General features: G+C 31.0%; 1 protein-coding gene across 1 annotated transcript in view; it reads left to right on the top strand.

Annotated features, from left to right (window-relative positions):
* LOC115888128 (nose resistant to fluoxetine protein 6-like) overlaps nt 1–13,234 on the top strand; it is a 42,193-nt gene that overhangs the window by 7,369 nt on the left and 21,590 nt on the right. The window contains exons 3-6 of the mRNA XM_030907713.1: nt 712–932; nt 3,636–3,709; nt 6,237–6,311; nt 12,011–12,132. Coding sequence (XP_030763573.1) covers nt 712–932; nt 3,636–3,709; nt 6,237–6,311; nt 12,011–12,132 — 492 coding nt within the window. The remainder of the gene's footprint in view (nt 1–711; nt 933–3,635; nt 3,710–6,236; nt 6,312–12,010; nt 12,133–13,234) is intronic.

The following is a 13,234-nucleotide window of genomic DNA, read 5'->3' as shown; positions in this document are numbered from 1 at the left end:
CAGCATGCTCCCCATCTGGCTGCTGATACCCATTGCATTCACTACTGCGCATCGGAAGAAGATCCTATTTTTTTTATTTAGTTCTTTAAATTCTAGTATTGAATATAAGTCGAACAAGTCTCGATAGCGCAGCGCGTAGGGTTTCCGACTACGAACCAAGGATTCAGAGTTCGAGTTCGATTTATATTCAATACTAGAATTTATAGGAACATTTTTTGTTTGTTGTTCAGTATTCATTGGTTTAGTGTGTGATAAAATGGATCTAAGTGTATTTTGTGTTTTGAAAGATGTTCGTATGTTATACAGTTTTCCTATCCTTCTCAGTTTTTCCAAAACGCTTCGTATGCATAGAATGTATGCGTAGAACCGAAAGATCGCATGTGATCCGATTCAATTCTCACGATCCTTTTTACGGGTCATCGTTCAAATTTTATGGATCCGTGCTGGTCACGATTCAATTGAATGAACCGTATTCTAAGCAGTGAATCGAATCACACTATTCAATTTTAATACTCATTCCAATTAACTCGTGACTCGTTCAATCTTTGCCGACCTCTAACTACCAGTTAAAATACTTGCACTTATTTCTGGGACACCCGATAAAACTAGGTTCAGAAACAGAATATCAGAATATAGTTGTAAATAATAACTAGAAATCAATTAATACTGAATACTTACCTACTAACTAAACTCTTCGTTCGTACGTTCCAGCGATGGGACAAAGTGAAGGTGTTCGTGGAGGACGCCTCCATGGCCTGGTCGATTTGCGTGCCCGACTCCTGTGACGTAGACGACGTGCTGCCGCACTTTCGAAAGTTAATTAGAACTTTGACGGAAGGCCTCAACCTAACGGTGGCATTGCGCCAAATTAACTGTCTTACTGCTGTGGATCAGGCTGGCGCTAGTTTCAGCGGCACGGAAGTGGCTGTTATGTAAGTTATTCTGTTTAGTTTCGATGTGTAATTTAAGTAATTTTCAGTGATTTAAGTAATTCTTAGTCTAATTTTCAATCTTTGTCCGTAAAATACACTCAGAAGCAAACAAAACGCAACGGAGAAATTTTTGGTCAAATTTGAAGTGTTAAATTTTTGTTATTTTTAGCCCGATTTTCAAGAATGCTTTAGCAATCTGTATATAATTATATCAAATTTCATATATCAAAAACTTTAGTATTTGGCATATTGTACAGGGTTAATCGAGAGATTGTTTTTTGAACATAACTTTAAAACACCCTATGCAATAATTTCGTGTGTAAATTTTCCTAAAATCTAATTTTACGGTCACACCCATTACTCCTGAGCATTTTTCAATTATCATTACATTTTTATGTAATTTTTTAGTATGACGAGATAGTTTTGGTGATTATTGTCGTAACGTCATATTACGCTGCTATAAAAAACGTTAAAGAACGATACAGTCCTGGTTTTAATAAACATTAATAACGATAACAGAACTAACGATATTAAAGAAAACATCTGTAACACTGAAGTATACAAACAGAAAAAAATTGTAAAAAATACCCTAAAACTTTGTATTGCCTCCCTTGGCTGCTATAACTGCCTGTATATATTGGTTCATACTGTCATTGAGGCTACATATATCACATTGCGTTATGTTTTCCCATTCTTCTTTAAGGACCAAGCGAAGGTCAATTAATGAAGCTGGTACTGCTTCGCGACCTCTAACCTCCTGCCAACTATTTCCCAAACGTCGAACATGATGGGCAGTTCATAGTAGTATATAGTTCACAATAATCACCAAAGCCACTTTGTCATATTGAAAAATAACTTCAAAAAGAAATGATAATTGAAAAAACTGCAAATTGTTGGTGGCAAGTTCATCTCGATCTTAAAAATTAACCAAGGCATGTATTGATATAATCCAAAAAACAAAATGCTATGGTTCTGACCGAAAATTATATTGCAGAAAAATTTACACACGAAATTATTGCACAGGGTGTTTTAAAGTTAGAGTAAGAAAACAAACCCTCGATTAACCCTGTATAATATGCCAAATACTAAAGTTTATAAAAAACTGAGTTAACGAATTGAAGTTGATATAATTATGTACAGATTTCTAAAAAATTCATAAAAATAGATCTAAAAATAATAAAAATATAACACTTTAAATTTAACCCAAAATTTCTGCGTTGCGCTTTTTTTGCATCTGAGTGTATATAGGTGAGTGCAAATATTTTCACAGGGCTGGTAGATGTCACTACCAGATGACAACTATGTAGAAATCACTACCTGAACATATTACTATTTTTACCAGTTAAAACTATCTATATCTATACTATACCTCTGTAGCGGATTTATGTTTTCATAATATTCTTTTAAACAAAACATAATTTTTCTTTATCATTTTTCCAATAAGTCAAAAATAGCCCAGTTATTTTACTTTTAAAATTAAGAAAAAATACTTAAATTTTGAGTGCTATTTTTTCCGAGTCTTTGGTCTAAATTTAATCTATACTTGATATCAATCAGGTTTTAGTTACGTAATCGAGGGCACGATTTTTAAATTCATTGTTGCCAACCATGGATATATTCGGCGACGGGCTGACTAACTGAAATATAAATTTCGCGCTGGGAATTCAGGTGGTAGCTCTGCTGTAAAAACGTCAAAGTTACCGCATTTTATTTATTTTCTGACATTGTCATTCGTTTTGATACTTTAGTTTTGTATTACGACTTTTTGGTTTAAATAAATAGTGTTGTGATACTTTAAGCTTAAAAATGTTTACTAGCAGACCTTGCAGTCGAACATTGTTCTTTTTAGAACCTTTTTTTAGTGCGAAATGTACAATATAGTAAATACCATAAAAAACTCATAGGAACTTTATTACAACATTTTGAACTGGAAAGCGGTAGTAATGGCCCTTTCTGACTATTAAGTGCTGTTAAGAAAGTGAGTTTTGTTGATGTAAATAATAACTGTTTATATATTTATAAGACTCACCCTATATATGTATTTAAATATCTTGATCAGCAGATATTTAAATAAAATAAAGTAACAATTATTATTAACAATTATTATTATACAACAACAAATTATTATTAACTCTACCTTCCTTATTTATATTTGAATCCGTTTGCCTAATACGTAAGCATGTATTGGCTTCTCAAGAAAGGCTATCTCACACTTATCCACTCAGGAACACGGAGCGAGATCTTTATCTACCTACCCCACGCTCAGAGTTAGTTAAAAGTTCAATATTATACAACTCGAAAAAAATGCACAATCACCTGCCCATTTGAAATCAAATCCATAACATCATTTTCTTCATTCCGCAAAGCATTGAAATCTTATTTACTAGACAAGGCTTTCTACGCCGGAAATGACTTATATTTTGATAATTGAATTTGATCTTGTAAACACTGGTCTAATATTACTTTATTTACTATAAACTTACTAAATATTTTTGAATATTATTTTTATTTTTTTATTCTTTGACATTGTAAACATATATAAATGTTTATTTTAAACAATAAGACTGACAATGTAATTTGTATACTTGTTTTGTATTCTCTTTTGTTTGTTTACTTTCCCTTTGTCTACAAATTGTAAAAAATTTTGACAATAAAGGCATTTATTTAGAACTCTATACGAACTATATTTTTTTAACGTTTTAGAGGGAGCTTCCTAATCTACACTCTACTAATCAGTGTACTGACCATATTGGATTTTCGTTCAGCTGATGAAAAAGGTAAATATTTAAAAACAAAAATTAATTCGAATTTCAAAATTTTAATATACTTTATACAAATATAAACTTGCTCGTCCAGTACATTTCATTGCTAATTAAGTATTCCCTCGTATACTTAAATTAGCAATTAGCACTGAATTTCAACGCCCCAAAAATTTGTATTTAGCAAATGTAAACTTCTAAAAGGTTAATTCGCTAATAACCCCCTGTGTTTGGAATGGCCCTTTTAATGAGCTTCAGCTCCAACCAAAATATTATTCTACACTTTCCATTAGAGATGGGCAAGAAATCACTATAGATACAGGGTGGTACAAATTCGAGGTACGAGCATTGGTATCTCGGACAGATATGTCATTCTATTCAGTGTCATTTACTATGGAATAAAGTAAAAAAATACCGAGGGTGCCATTTAAAAATCAAAAGTTGTAGTCATTTCCGGTGAAGCAGGAAGTGACCGAAAACAATTGAATACAGTCAGTCAATCCCACGGGGGTGTCACTTGTATGGGAAAACAGGCAACAGTCAAATTTAAACGTGCCAGGATAAACGACAAAGAAAGCAACATCTGCCAGGGATTGGCTTTCTTTGTCGCTCACATTGCTTAAATCATGATACCGCGGCCATTTTGCCAACAAAGAAGCTGGCCTGCTGTCCTGGCAAGTGATTTAAAACAATTTTGCTTTTTTACAATATTAAATTACCATTTGGATGTATTTAATGCGATTATTCAGTTAACTGGTAAGTCAGAAATTACACACAAATACTTTATTCGTAAATACAACTAAGATATAAACGTATTTTTGTATTTTTAGATTTCAACTTTTGCAAAGACCCGCCGATAGAACTTGCCTGGTAGCGTACCTGTTTAACTAAACGTATCATTTCCTGATCATAATATCAAAACACGTAAGTACCTCTATAATTTATGATGAAAAATGATTTTGATTATGTTTTATGTTATTTAAATACTTTCTAATCTCATATAATAGTAAGATCCTTGTTTATATCGCACAGCCCGTTCAAAACTGTATTGTCTTCAAAAAATATTTACAAAACAAACAATTAATACAACAACAATGTCCTTTTAATCTGATTTATACCTCAGAAGGATGCCAGCAAAATTTTATTAAATTAACATTATATTATTTGGCCATTAATATGCAAAAAGGAGCGTATTCCTTAACTTACATTTTCTTTTACTTCTCTTGACAATGTTCTCTATATTCTCTATTTTGAGTTAGTGAACTTTTGAACTGGATGTGCCATATATAAAATACATAATATATCCAAGGGTATGATCTGATAAAAGTATTTTTTTGATGGATTTTTTGGTTGTTTATGCACGTTGGCTTAGTGTATGTTTTATTCAGCTTATATTTATTTGGTATAATAGTTTTTTTTGCCTTTGGAATGGCATGCATTGACGCTAGATAGTGTTTCATTAGTTCATTAAAGGAATTTAAATTAGCACATATTTTTTGTGATATTAGTGTGTTATTATGATACAACTACTAGGTAGTTGTATGATAGTGCCTTATGCATGTTATTTACCTATTATATACTTATGTATTATCAGTAAATAGATGATAACATACTACTAAAATGTATTTTTAATAGTATGTTTATCTTTCCAATTCACTAGTTATTTGCAAAATGTATTTTGAACTAATTTAAGTCATTAATTGATCATCTTTCTTTTTCAGGTTCCGGGATATTCTTTTTCATTGTTAAAAAAATATATATATTTCAATATTATTGTAATATAAATCGCAGCTCTATAAAATAAATGATATTGTTTACTAAATGTGTAATTTATTTACTATGAATTTTCTCTGAAAATAATAAGTCTTAAATAATATCATTGATTTGCTGTGTAAAGTTAATATACCTATTTTTTAATACTTTAAATTATATTAAAGTAATAAAAAATATGTTTATTAACTTTAAACAGTAAATCAGTGATACTTATAAAAATATTTTTTAAAAAATTCCTCTCTTTTAAGCCCCGCCTCTCCAATTCCCCTCAATTTAGCTAGTGCTGCCAGGCTACACCAAGTGACGTCTGTTTCCATTTTTTAACATGAAGTTAGCATTTCTTTAATGTACCTATTCTCTGGTCCATCCTAATTTATGTCATATACTAACATACCAAATCCCGTTTTTTACCTGAACAAATAAATGTTATAGGAGTGAGCCACTTTTGAGAGGCACCCGGTATATAAAATATATACATAGAAATGACTAATCATTAATCATTCAGGGGGAAATAAACAATTACCCTTCTAATGACAAATCTAACCTCAAATATGCGCCTGTAACAATCTTGGTATTATTTTGGCATGACCTGTCTGGCATGTCGAGGTCTAGAATAAGTCGACGCCCAACTCTACTTTTTAATACACAGCCACCTATATATCCAATTACGCGCTAAATCCTCTTTGGGGCTTTATTTTAAATCGACCAATTTATATTCCTATTTTGGCAGACGAGCCATTTTATTTATTCCATGTTATTTTTTGATTTTCAGGTGAAGAAAATAAACTGTTTAAGATATTTTCGGCAAGAAGAAACACCATAAATATATTCGCTAAAAGCAGTAAAGGTTTGTATTCTATTTATTTAACATAGAAATCCCATGTAAATTTTAAAATGTGTGAATAAGTTTCCTCATTTTATTTACCAGAAAAATGTATTTGAGACTTTTTAAAGAACTTCCAGTTCAGATATGACGTGGTACGGTAATTAGTCGTTATGTCGGAGAATTTTTCATTTAAATTACATGATTTTCCAAACGATTTAGTGCTTTGAAAATATAAAAAAAAACTACGAAACCATAGATAAATGAAACAAGTTTAAATTGGAAAGTGTCCATAAGGACAATGTAAACACTATTTGGTGCTATTCTTGCAACGGTCGCGACCCAAAGCTTTTGATAATTTTGGAGCGGTTCGCCTTTTGCCGGAATTATGTCGCCAAATATTATTTATTCAAATTTATTATCATTTTTTTTAAATTTTATAAATAAAATACAGTGTATTGTATAAAAGAAACTTTATTTTATATAAGAACTTGTATGATATACTTATGAAACTTGTATGATATACTTATGAAACTTGTATGATATACTTATGAAACTTGTATGATATACTTATGAAACTTGTATGATATACTTATGAAACTTGTATGATATACTTATGAAACTTGTATGATATACTTATGAAACTTGTATGATATACTTATGAAACTTGTATGATATACTTATGAAACTTGTATGATATACTTATGAAACTTGTATGATATACTTATGAAACATTGGAAACCAACGTTTGGAAAACATCGTGGATGGTTTTTGCAGCTTAGAGTTCACAGCACAGCTTTTTAAGTTTTTAATACCACTTTTTCACAATTGCCACGGTTTTGAGTGAATAAAATTTAAATTAAATTCTCAAGATAGCAATAATTACTTTGAAAATGGACGCTTTAAACCCTTTTCAGTATTTTTTCAATGAGAGCGGTTTAAATTTTGAAAAATCTTATAATTTTTGAACATTCTGACTTTGAAAAGAGAAAATTATTTCTTGTTTTTGTTTGCGGTTGTTCTTAGCAACCGCTATAGCAGCGCCAGATCGCGTACAACGGTCGCGAGCCAAAACAATTTTATATTTTGACAGGCATTCCAATCTAAATTTATTTCCTTTATATATGTACAAAACTAATAACATTTTTACTACAAAGTTGACAGCTTTTAAATGTTTAATTAGTTACCACGGAAACTGAATTATCAAGTCAACTAAACTTTCTACGCTTTGTTCATATAGTTTACAAGCCAGCAACGTTCTCGAGAAAGTATTTTAAGAAAGCTGGCCCTTTGATATATGCTTTACTATGCTCTCTGGAACAGCATGCGGACCGTCTGCGTGCCGATACACGTTGCGTTTACTACTGCGCATCGAAAGAACATCCTATATATTTTTTTTTATATTTAGTCCGTTAAATTCTAGTATTGAATATAAATCGAGCAAGTCTGCATAGCGCGGCGCGCAGAGGTTCCGCCTATGAAGCGAGGAGTCCGAGTTCGAGACCGGCTCGGGGTATAGAATTTTTTATTTTATTTTCATTTATATTCTGATAGTAAAGTATTAAATATTTGTTTTTTTTTTAAATCGCCAGAATTATTTAATACTTGGCTATGGAGAGTCGCTCGGTTTATATTCAATACTAGAATTTAAAAGACTAATAAAAAATATAGGATCTTCTTCCAATGCGCAGTAGTGAACGCAACGTTTTTCGGCAGTCAGACGGCCCGCACGCTGTTCTAGAGAGCATAGTAAAAGATATATCAAATAGCCAGATTTCTTAAAATACTTTCCCGACGTTGCCAAGGTCAAGAATCAGAAAATTTAATTTTAATATGGTTTTACACACAACTTGGTCTAAGATTTTCTCATCGAATACTAAAATGAGGTTAAATTTATTCTGGAATTTTTATCTCGCTCATGAATATTTTTAGAAAATCATCCAATTCTCAAAATATTCATGAACTAGAAGCCACATAAAGAGCTGTTTCGGAACGATGGATCACTCGGTATATTGCATTAGTTTGGTGTATTTTTTAACCCTCTGGCAGGCGCGTACTAGAATTACACGACCGGGCGCGTAGTGGTACTCCGTACTAGCGATGGGAACTATCGAATGAATTAGACTATCGAATGGTTACTGAATGAATGATTTTAACTATCGAATGGTTTTATTCGAATAAAACCATTCATTCATTTGTATACTAAAGCATATATGTGACAACCTCGCCGTGCGACTAAATGGTTATCGTTGAGCCACGACTATCGAATGCTTTTGATAAATGAAATTTAGTATTCGTTTGATTTTTGTGTGCGTCAGTGCATTATTAGTTCTTCCAAATTCTTATAACTTCGCCTTATAAATACTGTGCTATTTTTGCGTTTATTAAAATATTTAAAATACTAAAATAGTAGTTTTTTTAAATTGGCGATTGTGTGCCGTGTGCAGGTGGTCAAAATTTTTCCGAAAATTTGTGTGATTTTCCGTAGCCCAATCTTTCAATTATTTAATTTTATATGATATATGGTCTATTTTTTAATGGGAAATTTTGAGAAGTAGCAATTTTTAAGAGAGATGAGATGAACTTACAATTAATTTTAAAAATACATATTTGTATTTTGGATGTTATAATAATATGACTTAGTTGAACTTAATAATCATATTTAAGTAATGTGGTTAAGTAAATGGGGGGTTATCGAACTCAAACTATGGGGTGAGATAATTAAATTGAAAGTTTTACACGTGCCAATTTAAAAAAAAAGATAACGATGTTTGTATTTTGTTTATGCCAATTCTCTTATATTTTTAAAGTAAATGCCAGTAAAAGTAAATATTATTTTTAAATAATAATATAAAGTACCTAATATAAATAGTTTTGATTTCTAATTTTTTATTAATATTTTCCTTCCATTACACTGCATGCTTAGAAAATTAATAAATGTTTATATTTCATGATTTTAAAATTTGTTGTTAATATAACAAATTAGTTCTGTAATTAGTATTATTTAATAAACCAACGTTGCCACACAAAAAATTTAGAGACTATATTATATTTAAATAGGATCTAATATAAATAATTTTGACATCTAATTTGTTGTTTATATTTTGCTACTACTTAAAAAAATGTTTATATTAAATTATTTTAAATTTTGTTGTTAATAGGTATAAAAAATTATTACTGTTATTATTATTTATTAAACCAGTCTTTGCTTAAAAACATTAAAAATAATTTTCCTACATCCAAAATAGCAAGTATTATTGAAGTGTAACAACAGAATATTAATAATAAAAATGCAAAATATATAGACATACTATCCCTAACTAACTAAAGCCAAACAATAATATTCTTTGCTAATATCAACTAATACCAATATATGGCAACAGCGCCCTTCATAATGTATTTTCTGTGTAAATACGAACACCTCAATAAAAAAAATAATGTGTCCTTATCTTTATCTGACTCCGCAAAAAATGAAAGATGCCGGCTTCTTTCATAGCATTGCCACCGACCGCTGCCGGGTTTCTCGGAAAGAAACCTATGCCGAGCGACAACTAAAATCCAGTTAATGTTTTATTATAATCGATCCTGACGAATAAATGAATTTTATAAATGAATGAATCTTATAAATGAATGGTTTTTGCTGCCGAATTACTAGAATACAATATTTCAAGGCAGATGACGCATCTATTCGATAATTTTTATTCGAATAGTTTTCAACGAATGTTTTCTTACTAGCTATCGAATTATTCGAATGAATTGCAACTATCGAATGTTTCGATAGTATTCATTCGATAGTTCCCACTACTACTCCGTACCGCATTTATGTTTTTTAAGTATTCTGTAATTTAAAATATTTTATTGTCAAATTTAGTATAATAAACAGTAATAAGCAACATTTTTATAGTTATTAATGATAAAAGTTCGATACGAGCATCATAATGAAACGTGTGTTAGTGGCTTAGTTACACAAGTTTCATTAAAAAGTTCGTATCGAACGTGTATCATTCAAAATTTAATCTACAACGCGACACGAGGGACGATCCAAAGAGATTTGATTTAATTTCGAATATCAGAGATATCCTCATAAAAATTAAAATTCAAAATTATCAGGTGCCCATATTAGTCGACGCCGAGGTAATCGTGCTTGTTGATTGTTTCCATTTTGACTTTGGCAACTCAATTATTGATGTTCAATTTTGTGTTAAACGTTCAGTTTTAGCAAAAAGCAAAGAATAATATTAATATGGGTGATTCTGATTCTGAAAGTGTCCCTTCGGATATTGAAGGCATTGCGCAAAACGTTGTCGATTCCCTACTTCCCGAAAAATCAAGACAAACGTACGAGCAAGCCTGTGTAAAACTTGAAGATTGGTGTAAAGGGAAAGGAATCAAAAATAGTAGTAACGAAAATGTTCTCCTGGCATATTTTGAACATCTTTCAAAACATAGGAAGGCTTCATCACTTTGGGTATATTATTCCATGCTACGTTCAGTTATATCAGTGAAGAAAAATACAGATATTAGTAAGTACGTCCATTTAATTGCATTTCTTAAAAAAAAATCGGAAGGATTTCGGTCAAAAAAATCGAGAATTTTAAGAAAAGAAGACATAACTCGTTTTTTGTTGGAAGCTGATGATAAAACTTATTTCCTGACAAAAGTTTCATTGATAGTGGTACTTACGGGAGCCTGCCGGCGTATCGAGTTGACAACTCTGCAGCTGCAAAATGTTAAAGATGAAGGACAATGCATTCATGTCATTATTCCATTTACGAAAACAAAGATATCACGAGATTTTTTTATAACGTAAGGAAATGTTGAAGGAATAAATATGGTGGAAATGGTTTGAAGATATATAGCTCAGCATACTAGATTTTTTGTGGGGTACAGAAATGGAAAATGTATTAAGCAACCCGTTGGCATTAATACTTTAGGGAAAATGCCGTATAAAATAGCATTGTTCCTAAGTCTTTCAAATCCACAACAATGCACTGGACATTGTTTCCGTAGATCGGCTGCGTCGTTGCTTGCAGATTCAGGAGTGGATTTATTAACTGTTAAAAGACATGGTGGTTGGCGCTCTAACACAGTGGCAGAGAGCTATATATAAAATTCTAAAGAAAATAAGAAAAAAGTGTCATGTAATATTTTGGGTAACATTTCTGGCAATGATGGATCTTCAACAAGTTCAAGCACTCAGGAAATAAATATACTTTCTAAAAATTCAACTCACCTGTCTGCGTGTTACAAAATTTGCGTGTTATTATGAATTCATAATGACATCCAAATGACAATGTTAAATGTGTCATGATGACATTGTCATAGATTAATACATATATTTACTTTATTAACACATAAAAACTTAAACGTATTAGAAAAAAAAGAACCAAACGAAACATTTTTAATATTCAAATTAAAAAAAAATATAACTTTGCGAACTCACAAAAACTAAATCATACCTAATTCCTAACCTAACCTAACCTAACGAAATTAGTAAAATTGCGATACAAAATTCCGGACGCGCCGCTCGAGGGTTATAATAAAAAATAAAAAAGAAAGTCTAAATTTTGAATCATTTATCAGTTTTCTTTAAATTAAAATTTTCTGAAAACCTTAAATTTTATGTGTGGGCAATCTTTTTTTGCCGCATACTGTAATATTTCTCTGCTCGTCTTTTATCTAGAGCGCTTCTTTCACGTCTTTCAATTACGTTCTATTTTCAGGCCCATCAGACCTAGATTGCGTGCACGGCATACGCTTCTTGAGCACTTGCTACGTTATTATTGGCCACAGATATCTCATGATGATGTTCTTTCCTGTAATCAACAGCCTACACATTATGGAGGTGAGTGAAATGAATATACTGGCTGGTGCATCGTCGTTGGAAACATAGGAAATCCCATGCAAATTTTAAACTGTTCAAATATTGGCTCCCTATTAATTTTACGTATTCTGTCGTAAATAGAGTTTTTAAGGTTTGCGTATGGTAAATACACATGCCAAATTTTAACAATTTCGGACCAGCCGATTTTGAGTAATTTAAGAAAGGTTGCATCTATTTTTATATTAAAACCAAACAGGTAACAATCAAACACCAGTCAAAAACCGACAAACCTTAGGTTTACAAACTATGATTTTGTCATTGTCAAAAGTAATTTAATTTTAATATTCAGGGGAAATTAACCGAAACATGTCGGAAACATCGGAAACCATAAAATAAACATTTATTATAAACATAGAATAAACATTCTCAAGTAAGCATGACAGGTTTGAAAAAGTGTAGAGTTTGAAATGTTGAAAAATTAATAAATTAAATATAATTTTCTTACGCGTAAAAAGTGGTTTTTTTCGTGTAACAAATAGTTTTTTACACGTAATAATTGGAATCAATTTCACAAAATTTGTATAAAATATCATTATTTTTGATAAACACGTGGACTGATATCACAATTAGTATACGCTTTTATTACTTCTTACAAATATAAATTTAACTACGAATCTAGTAAATTCTAGCCATGTCGTGGATTTATCAAAGACGCATTCCCTTTGTAATTTTCAAATCCGTTATTAAATTAACCGAATGGTTCAGTTCAAGAACTGTAGCATTTCGAAGACCGCGTATAATTGGAATAATTGGAGACACACGCTGAACATTCCCCGATTGTTGTATTTCATAACATAAAATTCCCTTCCAAGCAGTTTGCGTTTCTCTATTACCGCCTTTCTTGTAATAAGAAACATTACAGTATTCGTAAAGACGGAAATAAGTTTTTGGGGTGACAACTTAACTCGTTTTTAAGATTTATTACATGTTTGAAACCATAACCAAATGAATTATGAAAAGAGCTTTAAAGAGACAAACAAACAGATACAGAAGTTATTAAAAGATATCGAAGTTATGCTTTGTAATGGTTTGAGCAAAATATATACTAAAATATAGCGTTTTT

Source organism: Sitophilus oryzae, unplaced genomic scaffold (assembly GCF_002938485.1).
Source record: "Sitophilus oryzae breed Bouriz unplaced genomic scaffold, Soryzae_2.0 scaffold_684_pilon_pilon, whole genome shotgun sequence".
NCBI lineage: Eukaryota > Metazoa > Arthropoda > Insecta > Coleoptera > Curculionidae > Sitophilus > Sitophilus oryzae.
The sequence above is the reverse complement of the archived record's forward strand: the minus strand, read 5'-3'. Positions and strand labels throughout refer to the sequence as shown.